General features: G+C 42.1%; 1 protein-coding gene across 3 annotated transcripts in view; it reads left to right on the top strand.

Annotated features, from left to right (window-relative positions):
• Nucleotides 1-24,712, top strand: part of AHI1 (Abelson helper integration site 1) — a 355,403-nt gene that overhangs the window by 87,321 nt on the left and 243,370 nt on the right. For all 3 annotated transcript variants that reach the window (XM_063443258.1, XM_063443259.1, XM_063443260.1), the window contains exons 14-18: nt 4,947-5,053; nt 5,905-6,023; nt 7,883-8,013; nt 8,271-8,411; nt 11,693-11,865. In XM_063443258.1, coding sequence (XP_063299328.1) covers nt 4,947-5,053; nt 5,905-6,023; nt 7,883-8,013; nt 8,271-8,411; nt 11,693-11,865 — 671 coding nt within the window. The remainder of the gene's footprint in view (nt 1-4,946; nt 5,054-5,904; nt 6,024-7,882; nt 8,014-8,270; nt 8,412-11,692; nt 11,866-24,712) is intronic.

Raw genomic sequence — 24,712 nt, 5'->3', positions numbered from 1 at the left:
CCATGGCAGACACACACATACAGACACACACACACCATACAGACAGACACCATGACACAGACAGACACACATATACCATGACACACACACCATGACACAGATAGACACACACCCCATGACACAGACACACACACCATGACGGTCAGACACACCATGACACAGACATACACACACACCATGACAGACACACACACACACACACCATACAGACAGACACCATGACACAGACACACACACCATGACAGACAGACACACACACACCATACAAACACCATAACACAGACAGACAGACACACACACCATACAGACACACACTGAAACAGACAGACACACACACACCATACAGACACGCACCATGACACAGACACGCACCATGACACAGACACGCACCATGACACAGACACGCACCATGACACAGACACGCACCATGACACAGACACGCACCATGACACAGACACGCACCATGACACAGACACGCACCATGACACAGACACGCACCATGACACAGACACGCACCATGACACAGACACGCACCATGACACAGACACGCACCATGACACAGACACGCACCATGACACAGACACACCATGACACAGACACGCACCATGACACAGACACACACCATGATACAGACAGACACACACACCATACAGACACACACCATGACACAGACAGACACACACCATGACACAGACAGACACACCATGACACAGACAGACACACACACACACACCATAGAGACAGACACCATGACACAGACAGACAGACACACACAGACACACCATGACACAGACAGACAGACACACACACACCATACAGACAGACACCATGACACAGACACACACACACACACACAGACAGACACACACACACCATGACACAGACACACACACACACCATGACACAGACACACACACACACCATGACACAGACACACACACACACCATGACACAGACACACACACCATGACACACAGACAAACTCACACTGACACACATTACTCCTACCTGCCAGGGGGTCGTGCAGTGCAGGAGGCTGCTGGGGCAGGGGCAACTGTGCTGGCGGCCGCTGGGGGAGGTCTGCTGGCGGCCGCTGGGGAAGGTCTGCTGGGAGAGCTGGGGGAGCTCTCCTGCCCTCGCGCGCTTCTGAATGAGACCGTTGCCAGAATATGATGTCATATTCCGGCACCGGTCTCATTCAGCTGCACGCTGGGGGAGCAGAGCCAGCGCAGCTCCCCCAGCGGCCGCCATCAGACCTTCCCCAGCGGCCGCCATCAGACCTTCCCCAGCGGCCGCCATCAGACCTTCCCCAGCGGCCGCCAGCAGACCCAGGTATCTGCCCGGCCCCAGGTGCCGACGGCCCACCGGGAAATTTCCCGGTATCCCGGTGGGCCAGTCCGGCCCTGGTGTTTGTTTATTAAACTGTGCGTGTGTATGTGTGTGTGCGTGTGTGTGTGTAATAGCCAGTAAGTTATTATGTTATTATTTATGTAGCGCCAACAAATTCTGCGACGCTTTACAGTGGGTGGACGAACAAACATGTAGTTGTAACCAGACAATTTGGACACACAGGAACAGAGGGGTTGAGGGCCCAGCTCAATGAGCTTACATGCTAGAGGGAGTAGGGTAAAGTGACACAAAAGGTAAGTATAGTATTAGACTAATGACAGTTGCAAGAGAGGAATCAGTCGGGAGCTATTTACAGTTTAATTGATACGCTTTTATGAAGAAGTGGGTGAGCATCTAACTGAGGAGGGAAGTGAGTTCCACAGGAACAGTGCAGCCCTCGGGAAGCCTTGAAGGCGAGCATCAGAGGTGTGAGTACTGACAGAAGATAGACGTAAGTCTGCAGCAAAGCGTAAAGGCCTGGACGGGACATAATTTTGTATTAGGGAGGATAGATTGGTGGGAGCAGCATTATGTAGAGATTTGAAAGCAAGAACCAGAATTTTAAATTGAGTCGTATATATTACAGGAAGCAGTGCGGGCGGACAGGAAGATGAACCTCGCCGTCGCATTCATTATAGACTGTAACGGCGCACGTTTATAATGGAGAAAGTCAGACGCACAGTGGCGGTAGATGATAGCAATTCTTGAAGGAGTGGGTTTAAATAGGCGGACAGTGTAAACTTCAAAAGAAGAAAAGGCTAGGGCAGGGGGAGTTTTGATTGGTTGAAAGGTACATTGAGGGGAGAGAAGGATGCCTACAACACCTCCTTTACAGTTGAGTCTGGGAGTGTGGGAGAATTGTAGCCCACCAAAACATAAAGAGGCAGGAGTAGCGCTCTAGGTCTATGTAAGTGCAAGTAGTGTGAGTGAGTTTGAGATGAAAAATTAGTGCACACTGAACGTTGGTAAGTGAGGGTAAAGGGCAGGGTATTGTGATGAGGTTTGTGGGGTTTCTGGTTTTCTTAGTGTGTAGAGAAGGTGAAGGGCCCTGGATTGGGATAGACTTCAGCAGCTGCTAGAAGCAGCAGAGAAAGTGACAGAAGGTGAGAATGGGTTTTGTATGCATGGGGTCTAGAATGAGATCAATTGTGGGTAGGAGTGAGAGAGTAGAAAAGTGAGTGCAAGGCAAGTGATGAGAGAAGGGGGGAATGTAGCAAAGAGGGGCATACGTAAATGTGGATGGAGGGATGAGTGAAGTGGGTGTAGGGAGATATTTTTATACTGAGTGAGGAGGAGGAGAAGACCTATCATTGCTAAACTGTGAAAAAGTTAATTGGAATATCAAGAGCAGGTGAAAGTAGGGTAAATATTAAGTTTTATGGGTTAGTATTTAGTGTGTGTGTGTGTGTGTGTGTGTATGTGTGTGTGTATATGAGCAAGTGACTGTGTGAACCTGTGTGACCCACTGTGTTTGTATATGCCTGTGTGTATGTGTGTGTGTGTGTAAATTAGTAAAATTTTGTCCTTGAAAGTGAGTATGGGTTAGTGAACGATAGTGTGTGTTAGAGAGCGTTTCCAATCCTATATATTGATTTTTTTTCTCATTTAAAATAAATATATATATATATTTATATTAAAGAAGTGTGTGTGTGTGTGTGTGTATATATATATATATATATATATATATTTTTTTTTTTTTTTTTTATTATACGCTACAAGGAGGAGAGAGAAACAAAATGGGCAAGATGCACAAAATGGGGCAAAAGCATGGGAAGACAGGCAAAAGGGAGCTTAATAGACAGACAGGTGTAAACGTATTTTAGATGCGGCAAAATGTGTCTTCGTGTCTTCTGTGCAGACAAAAATCCTTGCAGCAGCCCTGCACACGCACACACCTATGCAATTACACATACAGATATACACACACACTCCTGTAGAATAGGCCTAATTTAGTGTTTGTGAGCATCATTATAAGGGGAGCAGGTACTGCTGACAGCATGGTGTTTAGACAGGGAGCAGAGGTGTAATGTCCTGTCATGTTCCCACTCCCTTCACATGATGCACCGCACTGTGCATCGTATCTTCATGAATCCTGTCAGACGCTTCCTTCACCACAGTACACTTTTGGCACTGCTCTAATAGGGGGAGGAGAGCAGTCAGCAGCTTTCTTAACAAGCTGTATAAACACATACTTATTATCTTGCAAGATGGTGAATAGGAGGCTGCAAATTGCCAGAGGGCCGACAGTTTGAGACTCCTGCCCTAAAGGCTTACAGGCTGCTCACAAAGGCATGGTGTGATCATGGACAAACCATTCCTGAAGTACCCAAATATGAGCACACATGCCCTTGAATCACCTTATGTGTTTAAATATGAGCTGGTGCTGCACTTTCTGGACACCAAATCATAAACATGGAATGTTGACAGGGGCCCATAATCTGTGCTATCTCAGGGTTACACGTTTTTAAACCATTTAGGTGTTTTTAATATTGTATACTTTAGTATGTGGGTTTATTTAAACACTATATACTAGTGAGTTAAGCTGAAAATGGCACTATCTAGTGCATAAACGGCTGATTCTGTAAACATTTTCAACACTGCTATAGTCTGGCTATTTTAACCTGAATTTTGAAAGTTTTAGTGAATAAACCACAGTGTGTTTATTTGTAGATTACAGTCTTTGAAGTCACGTGCAACAACCAGTCACAAAATGTCATGTGATTCAAAGCAAAACATAATTCTATGTTTCTCATTTTGTCTCTTATTACAGTTGGCACCAGGTATATAAATATATGCTTTGACCAAAAGTGGTTATATGAGTTGGTTAAAGCATAATTAACTTCATATTCAAATGTATGGCTATATCTGAAATAGCAAGTACCTATATAATAAGATCTATTCTGTAAGATTAAAGTATTCCAGTTTTTTGCATGCTGTTGAGTCAGAATAGTATATATAGTGTGTGTGTGTGTGTGTGTGTGTGTGTGTATATATATATATATATATATATATATTTTAGACATTCTTTATTTATTGAGTTTTTCAAATAAGGGAAGGAGACAGAAAAAAGAAAGGGGTGGGGGTGTATCAAACGTCAAGTTACAATGTATGACATATGCAATAACAGTGCGTCAGACCCGGCAATGAGTCAGTCGGGTTCGGCGTTTCATTCGTAACTATTGCGCCACCAGTTTGCAGCGTGTCCCCCTGGGCAGGTCTTGATCGGTGGCTTGGGGCGTGTTTTATGTGTGCAATATGTGATACGGGTGAGTCCGTAGCAATCAGGGGGTTATGGTCGTGCGTTGGTGCTCGTCAGGGGGTTGGTGTGTGTATATTTATTATACCTCATAACTTTGTTTATTTTTCTGCCTCAGTGACCTCATTAAATTTACTTCGCAAAACTCTGTTGCATTCAAAGAGAAAGCACTGGGCTTGTGCAATAGTTTGCTACAGCTGTATGTATCTAAACGCATGAAACATTATAGGGATCAATGGAAAATGCATGCTAAGTTGTCTTTTTCATTTGTTCATCAAGTGTTTCCTAAATTGTCCTTTAGGCATTCACATGTACACGGGAGATGGTTCTGGGCTGATTAATATTTGGAGTGCGGGAATAAGTGGCAGCTCTCGACAAAATTCATTAGATCATTGGGGCATCTTAAAGGTACAGTAAACAAATTTATGGACATTAATGTTCAATTTTAACTTTTTTTTTTTAATGAAAACAAATTTAGAAATGTGTTTTTGAATCCTGAGCACAGATAAAGTGTGTTTTTTCCATATACCCACCTCTTCATTTTTTGTGCTCCTAGCAGCTGTTTAACCTGGGGGTGGAGGGTGGGTATTATCATTGGCATGTACTCCAACCAGCCAGAAGAATGGTCAAAAGGGTGACTGCCTCCCATTGTTACTGCAGTAAGATTCCTTCTAATAAGAAATTGGTACAGAGACCCTAGTTAATGCCCATTTTTTTTTTTTTTTTTTTTAAATCGATTCCCTCTAAAGTCACTTTTTGCTAGCAGGCTATATTCTTGGAGAGATATAGAAAATGAAATCCAAAGCAAAACCAAATGCACAACAAGTCAGTTTTATACATATATACATACAATAAACAAAGACAAGTGTAAAGTGCCTACATATAGAACAGGAGTACCAATGTTTAGTACCGCTATAGTGCATATAAATGAATAAACCCACAAGTGTTTTACAATGTATACTGACCAGAGGCTGGGAACAAGGGGTTATTTGTTTTTGCATTTGGTGTGCTTTGGGTTTCATTTTCTATATGTGTTTCCTGGTATGGTAACATGATTTTTCCATTTAGCAACCTTTCTATAAGTGTACATTGTCTAATACCCACTCAGTTGAGCGCAGTCTATGTATATGTGTTTTTACTATATTCTTGGAGGCTGCTGCATATTATAGCTATCCATCAGACTCTTAATGTATAGACCACAGTAAATACTGTGATCCTTACTGGTGATTAAATGTATAACATTTGATATCATTTAATAGGAAATAAGAGATACAGACCTGAAAGGTGTACCAGTGAATCATCTTGAAGTCCACCCTAATGGAAGGCGTTTGTTAGTTCATGCTAAAGACAGCACACTCAGAGTCATGGACCTGCGGATGTAAGTTGTAGCAGTATGCATGTATATATACATACTTTTTATCATGAGTCATTTATTGTAGTTTTTAAGGCATGCATACATTATAAAATAGTCATTCTGAGTAGATATAAAATACAATGTATCAAGTACAACAATTGCAATGTGGTGTTCTTGTCATATAGTACACTAAAACTAAACTGAGCTACACACCAAAACAAAATAAAACAATTGATCCTAAACAAATGTAGAAGTATTTTATAGCTTAAAAAAATCTGTAAGATTCAAGCTGCCCTAAACAATACATTTTATTTATATATGAATGCGGAGATCATGCTCTAAGATCATGCATCTTATTCCATTTAGGCAAATACTATGTTCACCTTCCAAGACAGGGGTCCTCAAACTTTTTAAACACGGGGCCAGTTCACTGTCCCCCAGTTGAACAAATTCCCATACATACTGAAATAGACACAGACATATACAGACACATACTAAAATGCATACGGGCATACATACATATACATACTAACTTACATAGACAGACTTATACATACTGACATACATACAGAGACATATACATGCTGACATACATACATGCATACATACACATTCTGACACACAGATATACATACATACATACATACTGAAATACATACACATACATACATACTGAAATACAGACAGACATACATACAAACACATACTGACATACATACATACATATACACAGACAGACATACATACAAACACATACTGGCATACACACACACACATACTGACATACATGCATACACATACTGACATACATACAGATACACACATACATACATACACACACAGCAATTTTTTCTTTTCTTTATTCACAAGAGGGTGGCTGTGGCTGATGGGACTTGGCGTGGCTCTTCCGTCCTTGCGGCCGGTCTCTCTTCCTTCCCGCGCGGAGGAAGCTGGGAGGAAGTGACTGACCATCACTTCCTCCCAGGACTACTTGCGGCTGCAATTTTTTTTAAGGGGCCCGGTTATGCTATTGCGCTGACCGGGCCCCTGAAGATATAGGGCCCATTGGGTGGCCCTACATTCTTGGGCCGGATTCAGGACCCTGCGGGCCGTAGTTTGAGGATCCCTGTTCTAAGAGATCACTGCACATAGTCTAGCTTTCTAATGGAGCTGTTAACATGAGTCCAGCTAAACTACCCTCATTTACAGACAAACATGGAAAACCTGTTTACACAGACCCCACAATTTCTAGCATCACTAAAGAGAACAGGCAGTCAAATTGGTCTGTGTATAGAAAGTAGGGGCTGCCCATTCTAAATCATGCTGGCAACCTAATTTTTCTCAGTTACACGACTCAAGCTTTCTCTTACCCCATTGCATGCTTTTACGTTTGTTTACAAAAAATACCTCTGTCAAAATTATTGCCTCATAAAATATTGTTTCATCACTTTATCGGATTGCTGATCTATGGAAATCTGAGATCACCACATACCATAGACACTAGTTCATGCCTCTTTCTGACCATAACACACCTTGTAATGATAAATCACTCAAAGTCCAATGCACATGAGCTCTTTATTTTTCACACTAATTCCCTAATTTAAAACCAATGTGTACTATTGCATTAAGAATAGAAACTAATTATTAACAACACCATTAAATCTCAAAGGAATTGCAATTGATAGCCACAAATTGCTGGGTTTGAAACATTCTTCTGCTTGGCTACTTTGGCCTAATTTCCCTGTTAAATTAACTCCATTATCAAACAATTCCATAATAACTTCTCTTTACTTTCTTTCCAATTTACAAACTGTATCTTGTTGACATTCCGTTTCTGTGAATCAAAACATTTATTCATTTTTATATTTTATTTACTTTTAAAGACTGGCTGCAAAAAAATACATAGGAGCCACAAATTACAGAGAGAAAATCCACAGCTCCTTTACACCTTGTGGGACGTTTGTATTTGCTGGAAGTGAAGATGGCATAGTATATGTCTGGAATACTGAAACAGGTGAGATTTTATACCATTCCAAAAGACTTGCATATGTATGGAAATTAAACCAGGTTGGTGATCATTTGAATGAGAATGACCCTCTGGGATTTTCTGTTATGCATTTGCCACAAACCAATATCCACACTTTGCGATACGAATACAACTTAGAATAAAATGTTAGGGGGCGTAACTATTTTAGCTCTTAGTCTGGCTCACTCATTTTATTTTTAGATATGTTTTGCATATGTCACAAATGTTTTTATTGTTCCCTGTAGGAGATCAAGTAGCAAAGTACTCTGAGCTGTCATATACTGCACCCATTAGAGATGTTGCCTTCCATCCTCATGAAAACATGGTGGCATTTTGTGCCTTTGGACAGAATCAACCAATACTTGTATATATTTATGATTACAAAGGTATGCATACTTAATCAGTAGACACTGCTTTAATCCTCTTTTCTATCTCTTTTACATTCTGTAAAGTAAAAATCAAACAAAAGAAAGACAAAAAAAAACAAACTCGCTTTATTCATATTCCACCTTACTCTTTTTGGTCACTTCCACTTATGTCTGGCACCTCTTCCAGTTTATTTCTGTCCCTAGTTAAGCTTGGCATGTCTTTGTGTCATATAATTATCCATTTATGGAGAAGCGGGGGTAGGGCCTTGATATGTCCTCAGATGTTAAATGGACCGAAAAGAATGGGACAGTGGAAGATAATATAGTGTAGTATATCGATGGAATGGAATATGGTAGAAAAAGAGATGCACTTAAGACATGGAGCTATAGTATAGCACTGATGTAATGCACTTAAACAGTAATCCCTGCTTAAGGATATGAAGTTTCTCTCGGTCCAGGTGGATAGTCCAACTTATGAAATAAAAACAGAACATTGCATTGTAGTAAATCAAAATAGCATTGGCCAATCAAATAGGTAAATAGAATTCAATTTACATGTGATGGAAAAATCGCAAATATAGCTTACTGGCACAAAAGTGGTATATAAAATGAAAAGATATCATTTAATAAACACAGATTACAGACCAAAATAAAATACACTTGTAAGTTTACTTTAATCCACCCTTTACATTTTTAAGACACTCAAATGTGAACTGTCGTGGTCTTGGAGTTTATACACATCCATATTCATATACGTATATGGTGCTGCAATTATGTTCAATTAAATATTTGTGTATTAAACTAATATAAATAAAAGTCTAAACGTAAAGCTAATAAAACTATAGATACCTTACTGGATCACTGCTTGACCCAAGCATAAATGGAGGCTCATTAGATGCTCATCTTGTGAACTCCAGATTATTACTTGCTTCATGAACTGCTCAGTAAATGGTTTGTCTGAAGTTGTAACTATATCGGTCACAACTCTGAATCCTCTTTGGCAGCACAATCAGGCATGGTTTGACACTGTTTGGGGAAGAAAATGGAATGCTAAGTGATGACAAGCTGAACATTTTTACCATACAGGTGTGAGCCTACTTCATGTACTGAACATTGACTACATGGTTTAAACTATATACCGTATATACTCGAGTATAAGCCGAGTTTTTCAGCCCATTTTTTGGGCTGAAAAACCCCAACTCGGCTTATACTCGAGTCAGAGTCTGTATTATGGCAATTTGCATTGCCATAATACAGACTGGGGGGAGAGGGGGGCTGGCAGAGCTGTACTTACCTTTCCTGCAGCTCCTGTCAGCTCTCTCCTCCTCCGCGCCGTCCGTTCAGCACCTCGGTCAGCTCCCAGTGTAAGTCTCGCGAGAGCCGCGGCTCTCGCGAGACTTACACTGGGAGCTGACAGAGGGAGCTGCACAGACCGCGCGGAGGAGAGAGCTGACAGGAGCTGCAGGAAAGGTAAGTACAGCTCTGCCAGCCCCCCTCTCCCCCCCACTGAACTACCAATGCCACTGGACCACCAGGGAAGGAGAGCCCCCCTCCCTGCCATATATCAAGCAGGGAGGGGGGACGAAAAAAAAAAAATATAAATAAAATTAAAAAAAATTAATAATAATAAAAAAAAGGGGTATAAGGACCACTATGGGAGGGGGGGGGTATAAGGACCACTATGGGAGGGAGGGGGTGGGTTAAGGACCACTATGGGAGGGAGGGGGGTATAAGGACCGCTATGGGAGGGAGGGGGGGTATAAGGACCACTATGGGAGGGAGGGGGGGGGGTAAGGACCACTATGGGAGGGGGGGGAGGTAAGGACCACTATGGGAGGGAGGGGGGGATAAGGACCACTATGGGAGGGAGGGGGGGGATAAGGACCACTATGGGAGGGAGGGGGGGGGATAAGGACCACTATGGGAGGGAGGGGGGTATAAGGACCACTATGGGAGGGAGGGGGGGATAAGAACCACAATGGGAGGGAGGGGGATAAGGACCACTATTGGAGGGAGGGGGGTATAAGGACCACTATGGGAGGGAGGGGGGGGGTATAAGAACCACTATGGGAGGGGGTGGGATAAGGACCGCTATGGGAGGGAGGGGGGGGGGTATAAGGACCATTATGGGAGGGAGGGGGGTATATGGACCACTATGGGAGGGATGGGGGGGATAAGGAACACTATATGGGAGGGAGAAGGGGGATAAGGACCACTATGAGAGGGAGGGGGTGGGATAAGGACCACTATGGGAGGGGAGGGGGAAGTAAGGACCACTAGGGGAGGGGAGGGTAAGGACCACTAGGGGAGGGGTGAGTCAGGACCACTGGGGGGGGGAGTGAAGGAACACGGGGGTGGGGAGGTAAGGACCACTGAGGGAGGAGGAGGGGAAGTCAGGACATATGGGGGGGGAGGGGGCGGCAAAAAATGTTTTGCCTACGGCGGCAAATATCCTTGCACCGGCCCTGCACACACTGCATTCACACACTGCATTCATGCACACACACACTGCATTCATGCGCACACACACACTGCATTCATGCACACACACACTGCATTCATGCACACACACACTGCACTCATGCACACACACACTGCACTCATACACACACGCTGCACTCATACACACATGCTGCACTCATACACACACACATACGCACACACTGCATTCATTATACACACACTGTAAATAAATATTCAATTAATATATTTTTTTTAGGATCTAATTTTATTTAGAAATTTACCAGTAGCTGCTGCATTTCCCACCCTAGTCTTATACTCGAGTCAATAAGTTTTCCCAGTTTTTTGGGATAAAATTAGGGGCCTCGGCTTATATTCGGGTCGGCTTATACTCGAGTATATACGGTAAAAACAAATCTGAAGGAGATTGATCCTAGTCATCATTAGAAACTAGCGTTAAAGGTGCATGTTCCCTTTTTGCCCGGCATTTGCCAAAACACAATTAGGAACCTATGTCTGTGGAATGTTTATCAAACAAGTAGATACAGTTAAATACATGCTTTTGTCTGGAGAAAGACTTTTCCTGCACACACGGACAGTGAAAGCATTTGAAGAAAAAAACGCAGCTACCGTGTAAAAATGTGTGATACAATGCGTATAAATTAACAATTGTTATTAATGATATTTGGGCTTTTGGCAAGACAGTCTTCTTGCAAATATACACAGAGAAATTTGTGTATTGTTATTGTTCTGTATCATCCTTATTCTTCAATATTGGGACATCAGAACATCTGCTATCGCTTACTAATAATTTCATAAGCATTATGTTTTTATTTCAGTTGCACAGATGGAAGCAGAAGCTGTTCAGGTGTCTAGTAATTTAGGAACATCTAGTAATTCTGAGAATATTACTCAGCAAGACTCGTACATCTCAGCAGCAGATAGGTTTGCCAATGTTGCAAGGACTTCCATGAAAATGATGAAAGTAAAACAGAAACTGGATTCAGTTCTGGTATGTTGAATGTATTTTGTATTCTATTTTTGTAATCCGTACACATTTTTTTATTGACTTTTGTTTTACATGTAATACATATATTAGAATTGCTGCATAAAAATATATATAAAGAAATACTATCACTTCTCTGGAATTTGCATCATTAAATATAGCATTAGAGAATCAACAAGTGATAGATGATTTTTGTTTTCTTTAAATTTATTTTAAACGTTAAGGAAATGCTACATTAATAATGGACAGGAGAAATAGAACTATTGTTTTATTTCTCTTCTTCTCTGTATACTTTCTCTATGCTGACTGCCAGGTGAAAAGGACAAAGCTTTTAACAATGATTGACAGGGAGCTAAGATGGAGGTGCCAAGTTGGAGAATCAAGAGATGCACATGTCTGCATTTAATTCGATTTTATTTATTTTGTTAACTCCTCACAAATACATTAATGTTAAATATCTTAAGATATGCTCCTCCTGTGACAATACCCATTCAACAAAAAATTTCAAAACAAAGACACCTAGAGAGGGTTTAGTACATAGGTGTCAAGCTGTAAGGAGATCGGGGCATATATGTGTGTTAAATAACAATGGACCAGTAAATCATTGCATGCGTGAAACGAGAATGATGTTAACCAACATCTGTAGTTTTGTTTAAATTTAGGTTAGTGTGAACTGTTTCATCATGAGAAAAAATAGCTATCTCCTACAACAATGTTATACACAAACATAGACATTAAATGGTATTTTGGCCAAGGCACCTTAACTTGGCAAGACAAAAACCAAGAGGTTAAGAGGTGAAAAACTTAGCAAATTAATTTTTTAAATACTTTTTTTTTCTCTGGTGGGATTCTAATGTGCAGCAGCCAGACCTCATCTACACATATGCTGAGTGATACTCAAAGCCCAATTACTTTAAAGTTGGAAATAAACTTGTATAAGACTATTTCTTATATAAAATTAGCTGCCCCTGGATATATAGGACAGGAGTTATATGAGCAACCCTTTTCCAGTTTCAGTTAAAGATGAAGCTACATTTCAACTTCTCTAAGGAATTAAGACAGTACAGGGTCATAGCGTCCTGACAGTGGTTATGGTGCCTTGAGTCTTTGGTATTTGTTGTTTCCTTTAATATTTTTGGGAAATCACTACATGTAAGTTGTAGAATAGAATTAAATGCAAAAAATGTTTTTATGTACCATAAAATTCCAGGCCTGATGTGTATATATATATATATATATATATATATATATATATATGTTTTTATGGTGTGAATAGTGAAAAGCTGAGTTCTTTTTGTTAGCACTTTATCATCAGTTTCACTTTGCTGGCATTTACCTGAAACTTGATTTTGTGGGATATCAAGATAAGTATTGCACGCAGAGGAGTGGATTTCGGTAATATAGCATTTTATAAAAATAGCTACTAATAGAAAATATAAAGTTTCACTAATCCAATAAACATAAGGTGTGTATAAATGTAAATATGGTTATGCAAAAGGTGTGCAATTGATTGCCTTTAAGCAGTTTCCCACAGTCAAAGTCCTCTCCTATTTAACATTAGTGCTACTTCTTTGAAAAAGCAAACCTGTGAGTGTCTCATATGACGTAATGTACTGCATGTTTTAATATTTACCTTTTATTTTTATATGTGCAACAATCCAGAATCTTGGTTTGTCTGTGACATATATTTGAACAAGAAAACTGATACCTGCATGTTTGACTATACTGTGCACATAGACTGCATTTTTTTTCTTGAAATATTCGTTCCAAAAATGTTCTATTTATGTTTCTTTTTCTTTTGTAGCACTGTAAGCATTATGACTTGGTACCTTCCAGTTTTCTGTAAAACTGTTAAGCACTTTGCTAGATACCAGAACTTCCTCTGACGCATGAGACTTCACATAGTGTCTGACCAAAGCCATCCAATCATGGATGGCTTTGAAATGACTACCGTATATACTCGAGTATAAGCCGACCCGAATATAAGCCGAGGCCCCTAATTTTACCCCAAAAAACTGGGAAAACTTATTGACTCGAGTATAAGACTAGGGTGAGAAATGCAGCAGCTACTGGTAAATTTCTAAATAAAATTAGATCCTAAAAAAAAATATATTAATTAAATATGTATTTACAGTGTGTGTATAATGAATGCAGTGTGTGTGTATGAGTGCAGTGTGTGTATATGAATGCAGTGTGAGTGTATGAATGCAGTGTGAGTGTATGAATGCAGTGTGAGTGTATGAATGCAGCGTGTGGGTATGAGTGCAGCGTGTGTATGAATGCAGTGTGTGTATGAATGCAGTGTGTGTGTATGAATGCAGTGTGTGTGTATGAGTGCAGTGTGTGTGTATGAATGCAGTGTGGGTGTATGAATGCAGTGTGAGTGTATGAGTGCAGCGTGTGTATGAGTGCAGCGTGTGTATGAATGCAGTGTGAGTGTATGAATGCAGTGTGAGTGTATGAATGCAGTGTGAGTGTATGAATGCAGTGTGTGTGTGTGTGTGTTGCAGAGCCTTGGTGGGGGGTGGGAATTTTTTTTTTTATTATTATTTTAATTTTTTTTTATTATTTATTATTATTTTTATTTATTTAATTTAATTTAATTATTATTATTTTTGTATTATTTATTATTTAATTCTATATTTTTTATTATTACTAATTATTTTTTTTTTTCGTCCCCCCCTCCCTGCCTGATATATAGCAGGGAGGGGGGCTCCTTCCCTGGTGGTCCAGCATTGGCAGTTCAGTGGGGGGGAGAGGGGGGCTGGCAGAGCTGTACTTACCTGTCCTGCAGCTCCTGTCAGCTCCCTCCTCCTCCGCGCCGTCCGTGCAGCTCCCTCTGTCAGCTCACGCGGCTCTCGCGAGACTTACACTGGGAGCTGACCGAGGTGCTGAACGGACGGCGCGGAGGAGGAGAGAGCTGACAGGAGCTGCAGGACAGGTAAGTTACAGCTCTGCGAGCCCCCAGACTATTGACAAAAAATGTGCTAAAAAACTCGGCTTATACTCGAGTATATACGGTATATAACAGTGAAACAGTTGTATTATCAGCTGCAGAAAAACAAGGGGAGCCCTTAATTTTTTTTTTAAGCCAGGCCATTCTGCCAACTTGTACTGGCCAAGCATATGTAACCATGGCTAAGGGGTTCAGTCAGTTACCCAAATACTGAAATCTATGTTGATTCTCTCCCGTCTGCTTTACCCAAAACAAATCGAGTTCCATTTTGGTTCAAAAGTGTTATCACCTGAGTACCTTCTTGAGGTGCTGTAGCAAGTTATACAAAAAGCAGTCCGAGTCACTCAGTGGTAAAAGTCCAGGCATAGACAATAAATTCCCTGGGGAGCAAAGTGGCCACTATATTCCTGGAGGTAATCTGTACAAGGAAGAACATTAAAGGGTTAATGTAAAGGGGTTATGGTTAGGGGCCTCCACAAGGTGTGACCTGTCTAGTCCCTCGAGCCGCCCAACCTAGATGTGACTCCCATTAACCCACTAGCTGATGACTATAAGGTTTTTTAATAGTAGAGATATCTACATTTAGGCGATATGGCAAAAAACGATTTTGGACTTCTTAATTTGTATTTAAGACATTATGTCCATAGACACAATGGTTTTTAGCAATTGGGTCCAATTGAATCCAAATGCCTTGTATTTTATAAACGCCCTCTGGATTGAATTAAATATGGAAGGGAACCAGGACAAGGGGAGTGATCTGAGGAAGCCGCTGAGGCGAAAAGTGTCAACACACAAAGGCAAGCATTGCGCGGATACGTGCGCTGTTCGTAGCTCCACCCCAGGGAAGAATCTGAAACCGCACTGACAGCCTGAAGGATCACAATTGCTAGTGGCGAATCGGAGGGACTGTGGTAACATAAATGGATGCGTTTCTTCTGTGGAGAAGCTTGTCACACATTCATGGTTTAATTTGTGAATAAAGGCTTTACCTATATCCTGCTGTTGCCTTGGTTGTCTGTCATATCTGGGTCCCATTTTAAGGTTGACGCGTTATTACTGTGTCTTTGTGTGTGGTTTTATTTACATTCATTTTACAGTGAATTGTACAATTTATTTCTATTTCTGTTTTTTTTTCCTCATTATGGCATGACATATATTTGGAGAATGTTACTGTGATGTTCCAGTCATTTTGGTTTTCATAAGAGTTATAAGAATAAGAATGTTCTTTATGGTACCTACTCACTTTTTTGCACTTTATACTGAGTATTTCATATTGTATAGTGCACTTTTTATATTGCACTTTGAATGAAATTTTTGTACTTCGTGTAAGTATATCAGTAATTCACAATTTTTAAGTGCACCTTTTTATTTTTGGTTACAAAGTGGGCGATATATCCGACTGCTGCTTAGGCCCCATCAAATGGCTCTGTGTCTGGGCAGCACATACTGATGAGAAAATAATCATACAAATGTGGGAAAACAAAACCAAGTGATAGGTTGAGACCTTCACAGTGTTTTGTTTAACCTACTGCATCATGTCACAGTGGTAGGTGCGGGTCTTGGGGAAAGTGGAGGTAGGTTGGGTAACTATTTACACAAAGGTGTAGTGTGTGTCAGAAAGTCAAAGAAGAAAGTACAGGCATACCCCACTTAAGTACACAGTGGGACCAGAGCATGTATGTAAAACAAAAATGTACTGAAAGTGTGAAGCAATAAATTTTTTTCACTTCCCAATGCATGTACTGCATTGCAATAGTCATTAACAGGCATAACTGATATAAATAATGCATTGTCAGTGTTAGTATGCCAGGTTTTGAAGCATGGTTTATGAAGAACAATTGTTGAAGGTATTTGTCTCCAATAGGTCAGATCTCTCTTGAAAGCCATTTTGGAGAAGACATTTGAGGTATTGCAAGTCTTCTGGCATTTGATAAGGGTTGGAAATGTTTGCGTGTGGAGATGTACAGATTTTGGCAATATGTAAGCTTTATAGTGGTTAAATCCGTAGATTTAAAAATTGTAACAGTAATCTAACACACTCACACTGTATAGAGATTTATGTCAATAAAAACATAAATTTGTTGTCTTTTAAAATGCTAGAATTTGCATGGTTTCTTCTCTTAAATTCTATCTATTAAAACAAGTAATCTTAACATCTACACCCCCTCCCTTGTTTTATTTTTTTTTCAATTTGACATATATTTTTATTTTATCCTCTTGTTTGTCATAGTTAGTTCGCGGCGCCTGCTCGCCAGGGTACATAAAGAAAAAGGGATATTGTGCAGGAACATTTGATTACATCATAGGGATTTTACACTTATAGTATACACATTAATACAAGTTTTCTAGCCTCCACCTCTCAGTCTCCGCTATAATTTAAGATAGCTTGAAATGTGGGAATCCATTCCCTTTCCCCTGCCCCTTGCCCCCTCTCCTTTTGGCCGGTCTACTTTTGATCCCCTGAGTTTCGCTTGCCCATCTCTCATGGCCTGTGGAAGGGTACCTATAGTGTGGCTGGGTTATACTTCTTCCGCATCCCCATACCTGTGTTGATTTTAATTCTACTTGTTCCCTAAAGCCGAAATTGGGGCTTGTGGTGCCATTTCTCCCTCAGCTGTCTCTCTAAGGTTGAGCTCGTCCCAAATTTTTAGAGTCAGTGAGGTGGTCGGCAGGGGTTCGATATGTATCGGGCGGTGGTTGTGCGGGAGCCAGAAGAGGTTGTACAGATCCTGACCTCCCACCCAATGTGCCTCTAGCTTTGTCCATTGCGGGGCCTCCCCTTGTGCTGTGGACACTTTGATCGCTGTCAGTTGCGCTGCTCTATAGTATGTGTGAACGTTAGGCAGTCCCAGCCCCCCCTCCTTGATCGGTCGCTGTAGTGTTGAGGATGCCACTCTGGGTGTTTTCTTTGCCCATATGAAGCGTGTAAAGAGACTTTGTATAGCTTTTAGGTATTTCTTTGGTAGCTGTATGGGGAGTGTTCTGAATAAATATTGCAATTTTGGTAGCAACCTCATCTTTATTGCCGCCATTTTGCCCACCCAGGAAAGGAATTTACCCTCCCAGCTATCTAGCGTATTTGCTAGCTTTTTCTGGAGCTTTATGTAGTTTTTTTTCCAAGAGTTTGTGCAGGTTTGTTGGAATGTCTATGCCCAGGAAAGTAATGTGGTCTGTCCGCCAGTCAAATTTGAACGCCGTCCTTAGTCTGTCCAGTGTGTCTGTCTGTATACCTATCCCTATCGCTTGTGTCTTAGCGATGTTCAGTTTGTAGTATGAATGTCGTCCATACTCCAGGATAGTCTCCTCCAGGTTGGGGAGGGATATATGTGGCTGTGTTAGAGTAAGCATTATATCGTCAGCAAATAAGTTTGCTTTGTACTCCCTATCTCCCACCTTTACCCCGTGTATAGAGGTATGTTGTCTTATTGTCTCTGCCAGTGGCTCCAGGGCCAGTACATACAGGAGTGGGGACAGCAGGCACCCCTGCCTCGAGCCGTTAGATATTGGAAGTGGGTCCGATACGAATCCCGCGTTGACTACTCTAGCAGTGGGTTTGGTGTATAGGGCCCTGACCGCCGACAGGAAGGCCTCCGGCATCCCAAATTTTGTTAGGACCGCCTTAAGAAAATCCCAACCCAGGCGGTCGAAGGCCTTTTCGGCATCCAGGGTCACCACTACTGTTCCCACTTTCATGCGCTTTGCGCTGTATATGATGTTTAATGCTTTCCTGGTGTTGTCCCCTCCTTGCCTGCCCTTTACAAATCCCACTTGGTCATTGTGGATGATATGTGGGAGTATGTCGCTAAGTAGTTGGGCATATATCTTGGCATACAGCTTGGCATCAGTATTTAACAGGGAAATGGGGCGGAAATTTTGGGGGCAGGTGGGTGGTTTTCCCGGTTTTGGGATGGTTATAATGTGTGCCAGCAGTGTTTCTTGTGGTAGTTGTCCGATTCTAGTGGCTTCGTTGAATGCTTTAGTTAGATGTGGCGTTAGGGTGGTATTGAATGCCTTGTAATAGCAGTTGGCAAAGCCGTCTGGGCCAGGGGCCTTGCCTGATGGCAACCTTTGGATCGCTTCCGTCACCTCTTTTTCGGTGATGGGAGAGGAGAGGGCCTGACTTTGTTGTGGTGTGTGTGGGTAGTGGGATCTTACTTAGGTAGTCGTTAATGGCTAGAGGCTGCGGTTGAGGAGTTTGCTTGTCCTCAGCCAAGTTGTATAGGGAGGTATAGTACCTGGCAAAGGTGTTGCTGATATCTTTAGGTGCTGTGATCTTGTGCCCACTGTCTGATTGGAGATACGCTATTTTTTGTCTGGTCTGTAGTGTTTTGAGACGTTGGGCAACTTGTTTGCTAGCCTTGTTACCCTGTGTGTATTGGGTCGCTTTGAGTTTGTGTAGGAGCTGACCTGTTCTGTCTAATGCTTGTTTGTGGATGTTGCGTGTAACCTGGACAATGCGGTCTCTTAATTCTCGTGATGGGCTCTTTTGGTTCAATATTGTGAGGTCTGTTAGCTCTTTCTGCCATTGACGCCTTTGTGTTTCTGCCTTTCTCTTGAGGTAGGCAGCCCTTTGTATCAGTAGGCCCCGGGCCACCGATTTGTGGGCTTGCCAGATTATGTGAGGTGTCCTCTATTGTGTTGTCCCTAAAATATAGCTGCAATTCTTGTTCCAGTATCGCTTGGAAGTGTGAGTCAGCTAGGAGGGATCCGTTAAGTCTCCAAGGACTCCTATGTGAGGAGTCGTACAAGTCAGTTAGGGTCACTAGCATCGGTGCATGGTCCGACCAGGTAATCTGTTTTAATGTCACATTCCCGTACTTGGTCTAAGTATTGCCCCGACACTAGAATTCCATCTATCCTGGAGTATGTATTATGCACCGTGGAGAAGAATGTGTAGCCCTCTTGTGGTAACTTGTCTTCCTTGCATGATCATTTATCTTCCTTTCAGGACTTCCTTAAACAAAGACTAGGTGGGAGGGCTAAGAATCTTTCCTTCCCTCCCACAATTGCTAAAGGAAGTGATGCATGAACAGGATGTGATGTAAAACACATCATCTCAACTAAGGGCATATAACATAAGGCCAGGCAGGAAATCAGTCTGTTGCTTCCTTTTCTTCCTTGGTGGATGTGATGTTGGACTTGCAGCAGTGAGCCATTACTAGATGTGAAGGTCTAACCGTGGGTGAGATCAAACGTGTGGGGAAGGGGATTACTATATAGATAGATAGATTTAAAAGGGTTGTTGCTCCGTGGGTCTGGGCTGTGTGTTTGTTGATACATTTATAGTATTGTGTTGTTGTCTTCTAAATAAATACCTTTTAATGTAGACGAACCTTGTGTAATATTTATATTAATTTGGTGATACACCACACCTCTCCCCTACGTGTGTCGTTCTCCATGTGTCATAATAATGGAAGGAATGTAGTAGTTTCTGAATTGCCTTGCCTTGCCTTTTGAGTGTTCTCATCCTGGGTGCAGTTGGTGACACTGTGGTGTCTATCGTGGGGTCTATGACGTGGTTGAGGTCACCACATATCACGCTAATCCCTTTCTGCATCGGTGCTAACTTGTTTAGTACTTTGTGTATGAAATTCCTTTGCTCTGTATTTGGGGTGTAGATGCTCGTGATTGTATATGCAACCTCGTTGAAGGTGCCCACTACGCTGACGTATCTTCCCTCCTCGTCTATCTCCACTCGGTGGAGTTCAAAGGCCACGTCTTTGCTGATAAGAATGGATGTCCCTTTGGACTTGTTTGAGTGTGTGGCGTGGAACTGGTGCGGGACGTCCCTTGCAAAGAGGGGGGAGTGTGCATTGGTTTTAAATTGAGTTTCCTGTAGGCAAACTACGTCTGGCTTGCTTTGTCTCAGGTCGTGGTATAATAGGCTGCGTTTTGGGGGGCTGTTAAGACCTCTGGTGTTATGAGAGTATATTTTCATGGGGGTTTGCTATCAGTTTTCTGCTTTTCCAATAGTGTCGGGTTTCCTATATGGGGGAGTACCACCCTACCCAGCCAGTTCGAACCAGGTGGCCCCTCCCTCTCTATGCATTCTCTGCTTCGTGGTCCCCTATCTTGGGGGTTTCCCTTAGGTGAGACCGCTGGTTGAGGATCAGTGATGTGCTTTCGTACTCTATGACAAACAATGGGGTGAAACAATAAAGCATTAACTTTAAAAACTATTAGAACTAAACAAAATGCCATGTATTTGGCTTGGCTCCTGCCTGAGGTGCCCTGGGGTAGGAAGCTATAAGCTGCCATGCCTGATTGGAGCATGAGTGCGGCCTACTCGCTTCTGGTTGTTCTGTGTCCCTTAACGGTGAAGTGGGTGGCAATGTTTTGGGGGTAGTATGTGGCTACTCTGCTTACCCTGAAACCATAGGGTGTTCTCCTGTGCTACCCGAAGACATTTCAATTAGCCTGTTGTCTCCGTGACCCTCTTCCCAATATCCTACATGTCCTGCATTAGCATTATATCTCAAAGTAAGGCGAAATAAAATAACTTAAAGAAATATTACGTAGCTAATAAAGTCCCACAGTCTGTGCGTATTACTTGCCACTCTCCGTGGGTTTATTTATTCCTGGTCACCTTTCGCCATGATGGTGGCTGTTCGCTCCGCTTCGTTGTTGGTGATGTGGTCTGCGGAATTCTAAGACCCCACTCCTGTAGTGCCTTTAGGCCCGCTTCTGGCTTTCTCATGACCGTGATCTTGCCGTCGTGTGGTACCAGGAGCTTAACTGGGAAGCCCCACCGGTACGGTTGCTTGTGTTGTCGGAGTATCTCAGTTATTGGGGCAAAGGTCTTTCTTTTTTTCAGAGTGGCGGCCGAGATGTCCGCATAGATTGCAAGTCCTTGGTAGGGTGCCGGGAGTGTCGTTCGCTGCCTGCAGGTTCTCATGATTACCTCTTTAATGTGGAAGTAATGTAGCCTCACCAACACGTCTCTCGGAGCCTCCGTCGTTAAAAAGCTGGGCTTTGGGACCCTGTGGTAGCGGTCCAACAGGAGCAAATCCTGGGGTATGTCTGGCGCTAGGAGTCGAAACAGGCCCTGTAGGTGAGCGTGGAGATCTGTCGGTCCCACCGCCTCCATAATGCCTCTGATCCTGAGGTTATTACGGCGCGACCTGTCCTCCATGTCAGCCATTTTGTTTTCAAATGCGATCAGTGTATCCTGCATTCCTTCCATATCTGCGCGCAGGGCAGTATAGGCCTCCGCCTGGTCCGCCATTTTGTCTTCCAGTAATGTCGTCCTGTTTCCCAGGTCCTGGACTTCCGACCTGATTTCTTTCAGTGCTGTTTGTATTGTATTGTAAGTTGCAGCTTATCGTGCATATTATCCAGCATTCGCTGCAATATCCCCTGAGTTACCGGCTGTTCCGTCGGCGGGATATCTTGCATCATTCCTGCTTCTTCATTGGCGCCATCTTGCGCTTCGTCCGGCGCGTTTATTAGTTTAGTGTGGGTGTTTCGGACATTAAAAAAGTTATTCTTCTCTCCCTTGTCCGCTTGGCGTCTGCCCTTTTGTTGGGACATCGTTGTGGTTTAGTGGGTTCGTTTTCGGGTGTCTGTACCGCTGATTTTAGGCCGTTTTAGTACGGAGCTACACTATCATGCGTCTGCTCCGGTTGAGCTCCAGGCCACGCCCACCCCCTCCCTTGTTTTAGATGCATTCATACACTGGAAATTGTTTTGGTTTTTTCTTAACTGGGCAAATCTCTTCCAGAGTTAAATGAGCAAGGAAAATTTTTTTCACCTGTGACTTTAAAAACATATTCAACGAGTCACCCCTGTGTGTTGGTATAGGCCTGCTCTGAGACTGCAGAGCTGCTCCGGGCGAGAATAGGACCTTCCATTTCCTGTTCTTTCGATGACAGAAGAGGCGCGGGAATGTCCTCACTCGCGAGGCACTTTGTGTACAAGGGAGTGTACCCAAAGCAGGGTATGCCTGTAGTAGAGGAAGAGAAAGCAGAAAGATGAGAAGTAGATTAGATATAGCCGTCTGGGTTTCCCAGGACGAGGAGGGATAATGGATCAGACATCTGTATTGAAGCACCAATGGAGGTGGATTCTCAAGCTCTCATGAGATTTACTGTAGAGAGGGAGCAACAAATAGACTTATAGGTCCCATATCCTATGGAATACTTTTGGAGTGTCGTGTATCTAGGCTGTTAATTTATCCATATCAAGTGCATCTTTAATTGGGTGTGTGCTTGTCTGACCATAACTCTCCTATGGGCCACCATTCTCTCTTAATTCTATGGGGATTCTATAATATTCCAATGCACCCTGCACAACACTAGGGGCTCTGTGATACCCAGTACACACTGTGAATTACTGGGGGCTCTGTAATATTAGAGTACACCTACTGCATGTTACTAGGGGTTCTTTAATACACAGTACACACTGTACATTATTGGGGGCTCTGTAATATGCCAGTACACACTGAACACGATTGGGAGCTTTGTATTTCCTCGCTCTCGATTACCTTTGCTCACTGCACTTGACACTCCCTTCTCATTATATTTTTCAATTACAATATAAGTCTCCAAACGTTCACTGACGGAGTTGCAATTCACAAAAAAGCATCTTATAATGAGCTTGTCTCAACTTTATAGCTTCTTTGGCTTTCAACTCTTATCTAACTCAGATTCCAACTGGAGCTTGGAGCAGTGCATTATGATGGTGTTCACTAAAACAGAAATTGTGGAAAATTAGCCAGTTGGTCAAACTGGAAAAATTCTTAATCATATCTACTATTTTTCCAGCTTACATGGTTAGTGCATACTGAAGAAATTAACAGGATTTTTCATTAAAGTGAGAATTTAAAGTCAATGCAAAGTTAATTTCAAATTTAAGACCAAAATAGCAAATTTGGAAAAATGTTCTAATTCACATATACTTCCAGTGTGACTACATTTTAAAGGAATACTACAGTGTTTGGAATACTAATATGTATTCCTAATGCTATAGTTTCAAATTCACTGTTTAGGTGACCAGTCCGGAGCTACCATAGCTAAAAAAGTAAATTTTAATTACCTTTTTCCCCTTGCAATGCCGGTCTCCTCGTTTAAGCTTTGCCTCTTTGGCTGAGATCATCAGTGGTGATGATCTCTGCCATTCTTATGATTTCCCACAGCAAAGCAGTGGGAGACAAGGGCTCATGCGCGGCAAAATTCCACGCAGCACCATTTTACGTTAGTACCTTTAGTGGCTGTCATATTGACAGTCACTAGATGCAAATTAAACCCGCAGAACTGCAATATTTTCAACTCCAGGTTTAAAAGGATGGGGTGGAGCAACATGGCCCCAAGACCACGTCATTTAAATTTGAGATTCACTTTGAATTACTTCAGTGAATAACCATATTTGTGTATATGAAATAAGTCTTTCTTGACTTTGCAAAATGTCACTATCATGATATACTCTTGCTCCAAATCTAATTGAAAACAGAACCAGACATTAACATTAGTGCTGCTTTGCTTGGGAATCCACCTCTTTAAAAAGATTTCTTGAAGCAGCTGTTTGAACATCTCCTTCAACCCCAGGGTTTATTAGAACTTGAAGCTGAACATTAAATCCCATATCTTAAATTCTTGTTTATATAGAATATAAGGACCTCTATCTATGTCACTCAGATGAATAATGTGTGACAAGCACACCTTTGATGATAATAGATTTGCATGCCAGGTTTATATCAGCTTGCATGTTTTAAGAAGTCCTGTTAACCTTTTCCTAATCTTAAGCTTTATTTTTTTTTGGTGCCTCAAGCTTTTCCATGAAAAATATGTTCCTAATCTCTCTTATGCAGCACTTCTGTATTTTGTACTGTAAGCATCAAAAGGCAATTTAGTTGGGGGAAATTTTATTTTGGCAAGCAAAAACCATAAAGTGGCCAAGACG

The sequence above is a fragment of the Pelobates fuscus genome, chromosome 2 (assembly GCF_036172605.1).
Source record: "Pelobates fuscus isolate aPelFus1 chromosome 2, aPelFus1.pri, whole genome shotgun sequence".
NCBI classification, from domain to species: domain Eukaryota; kingdom Metazoa; phylum Chordata; class Amphibia; order Anura; family Pelobatidae; genus Pelobates; species Pelobates fuscus.
This window is presented reverse-complemented; position numbering and strand designations above follow the sequence as displayed.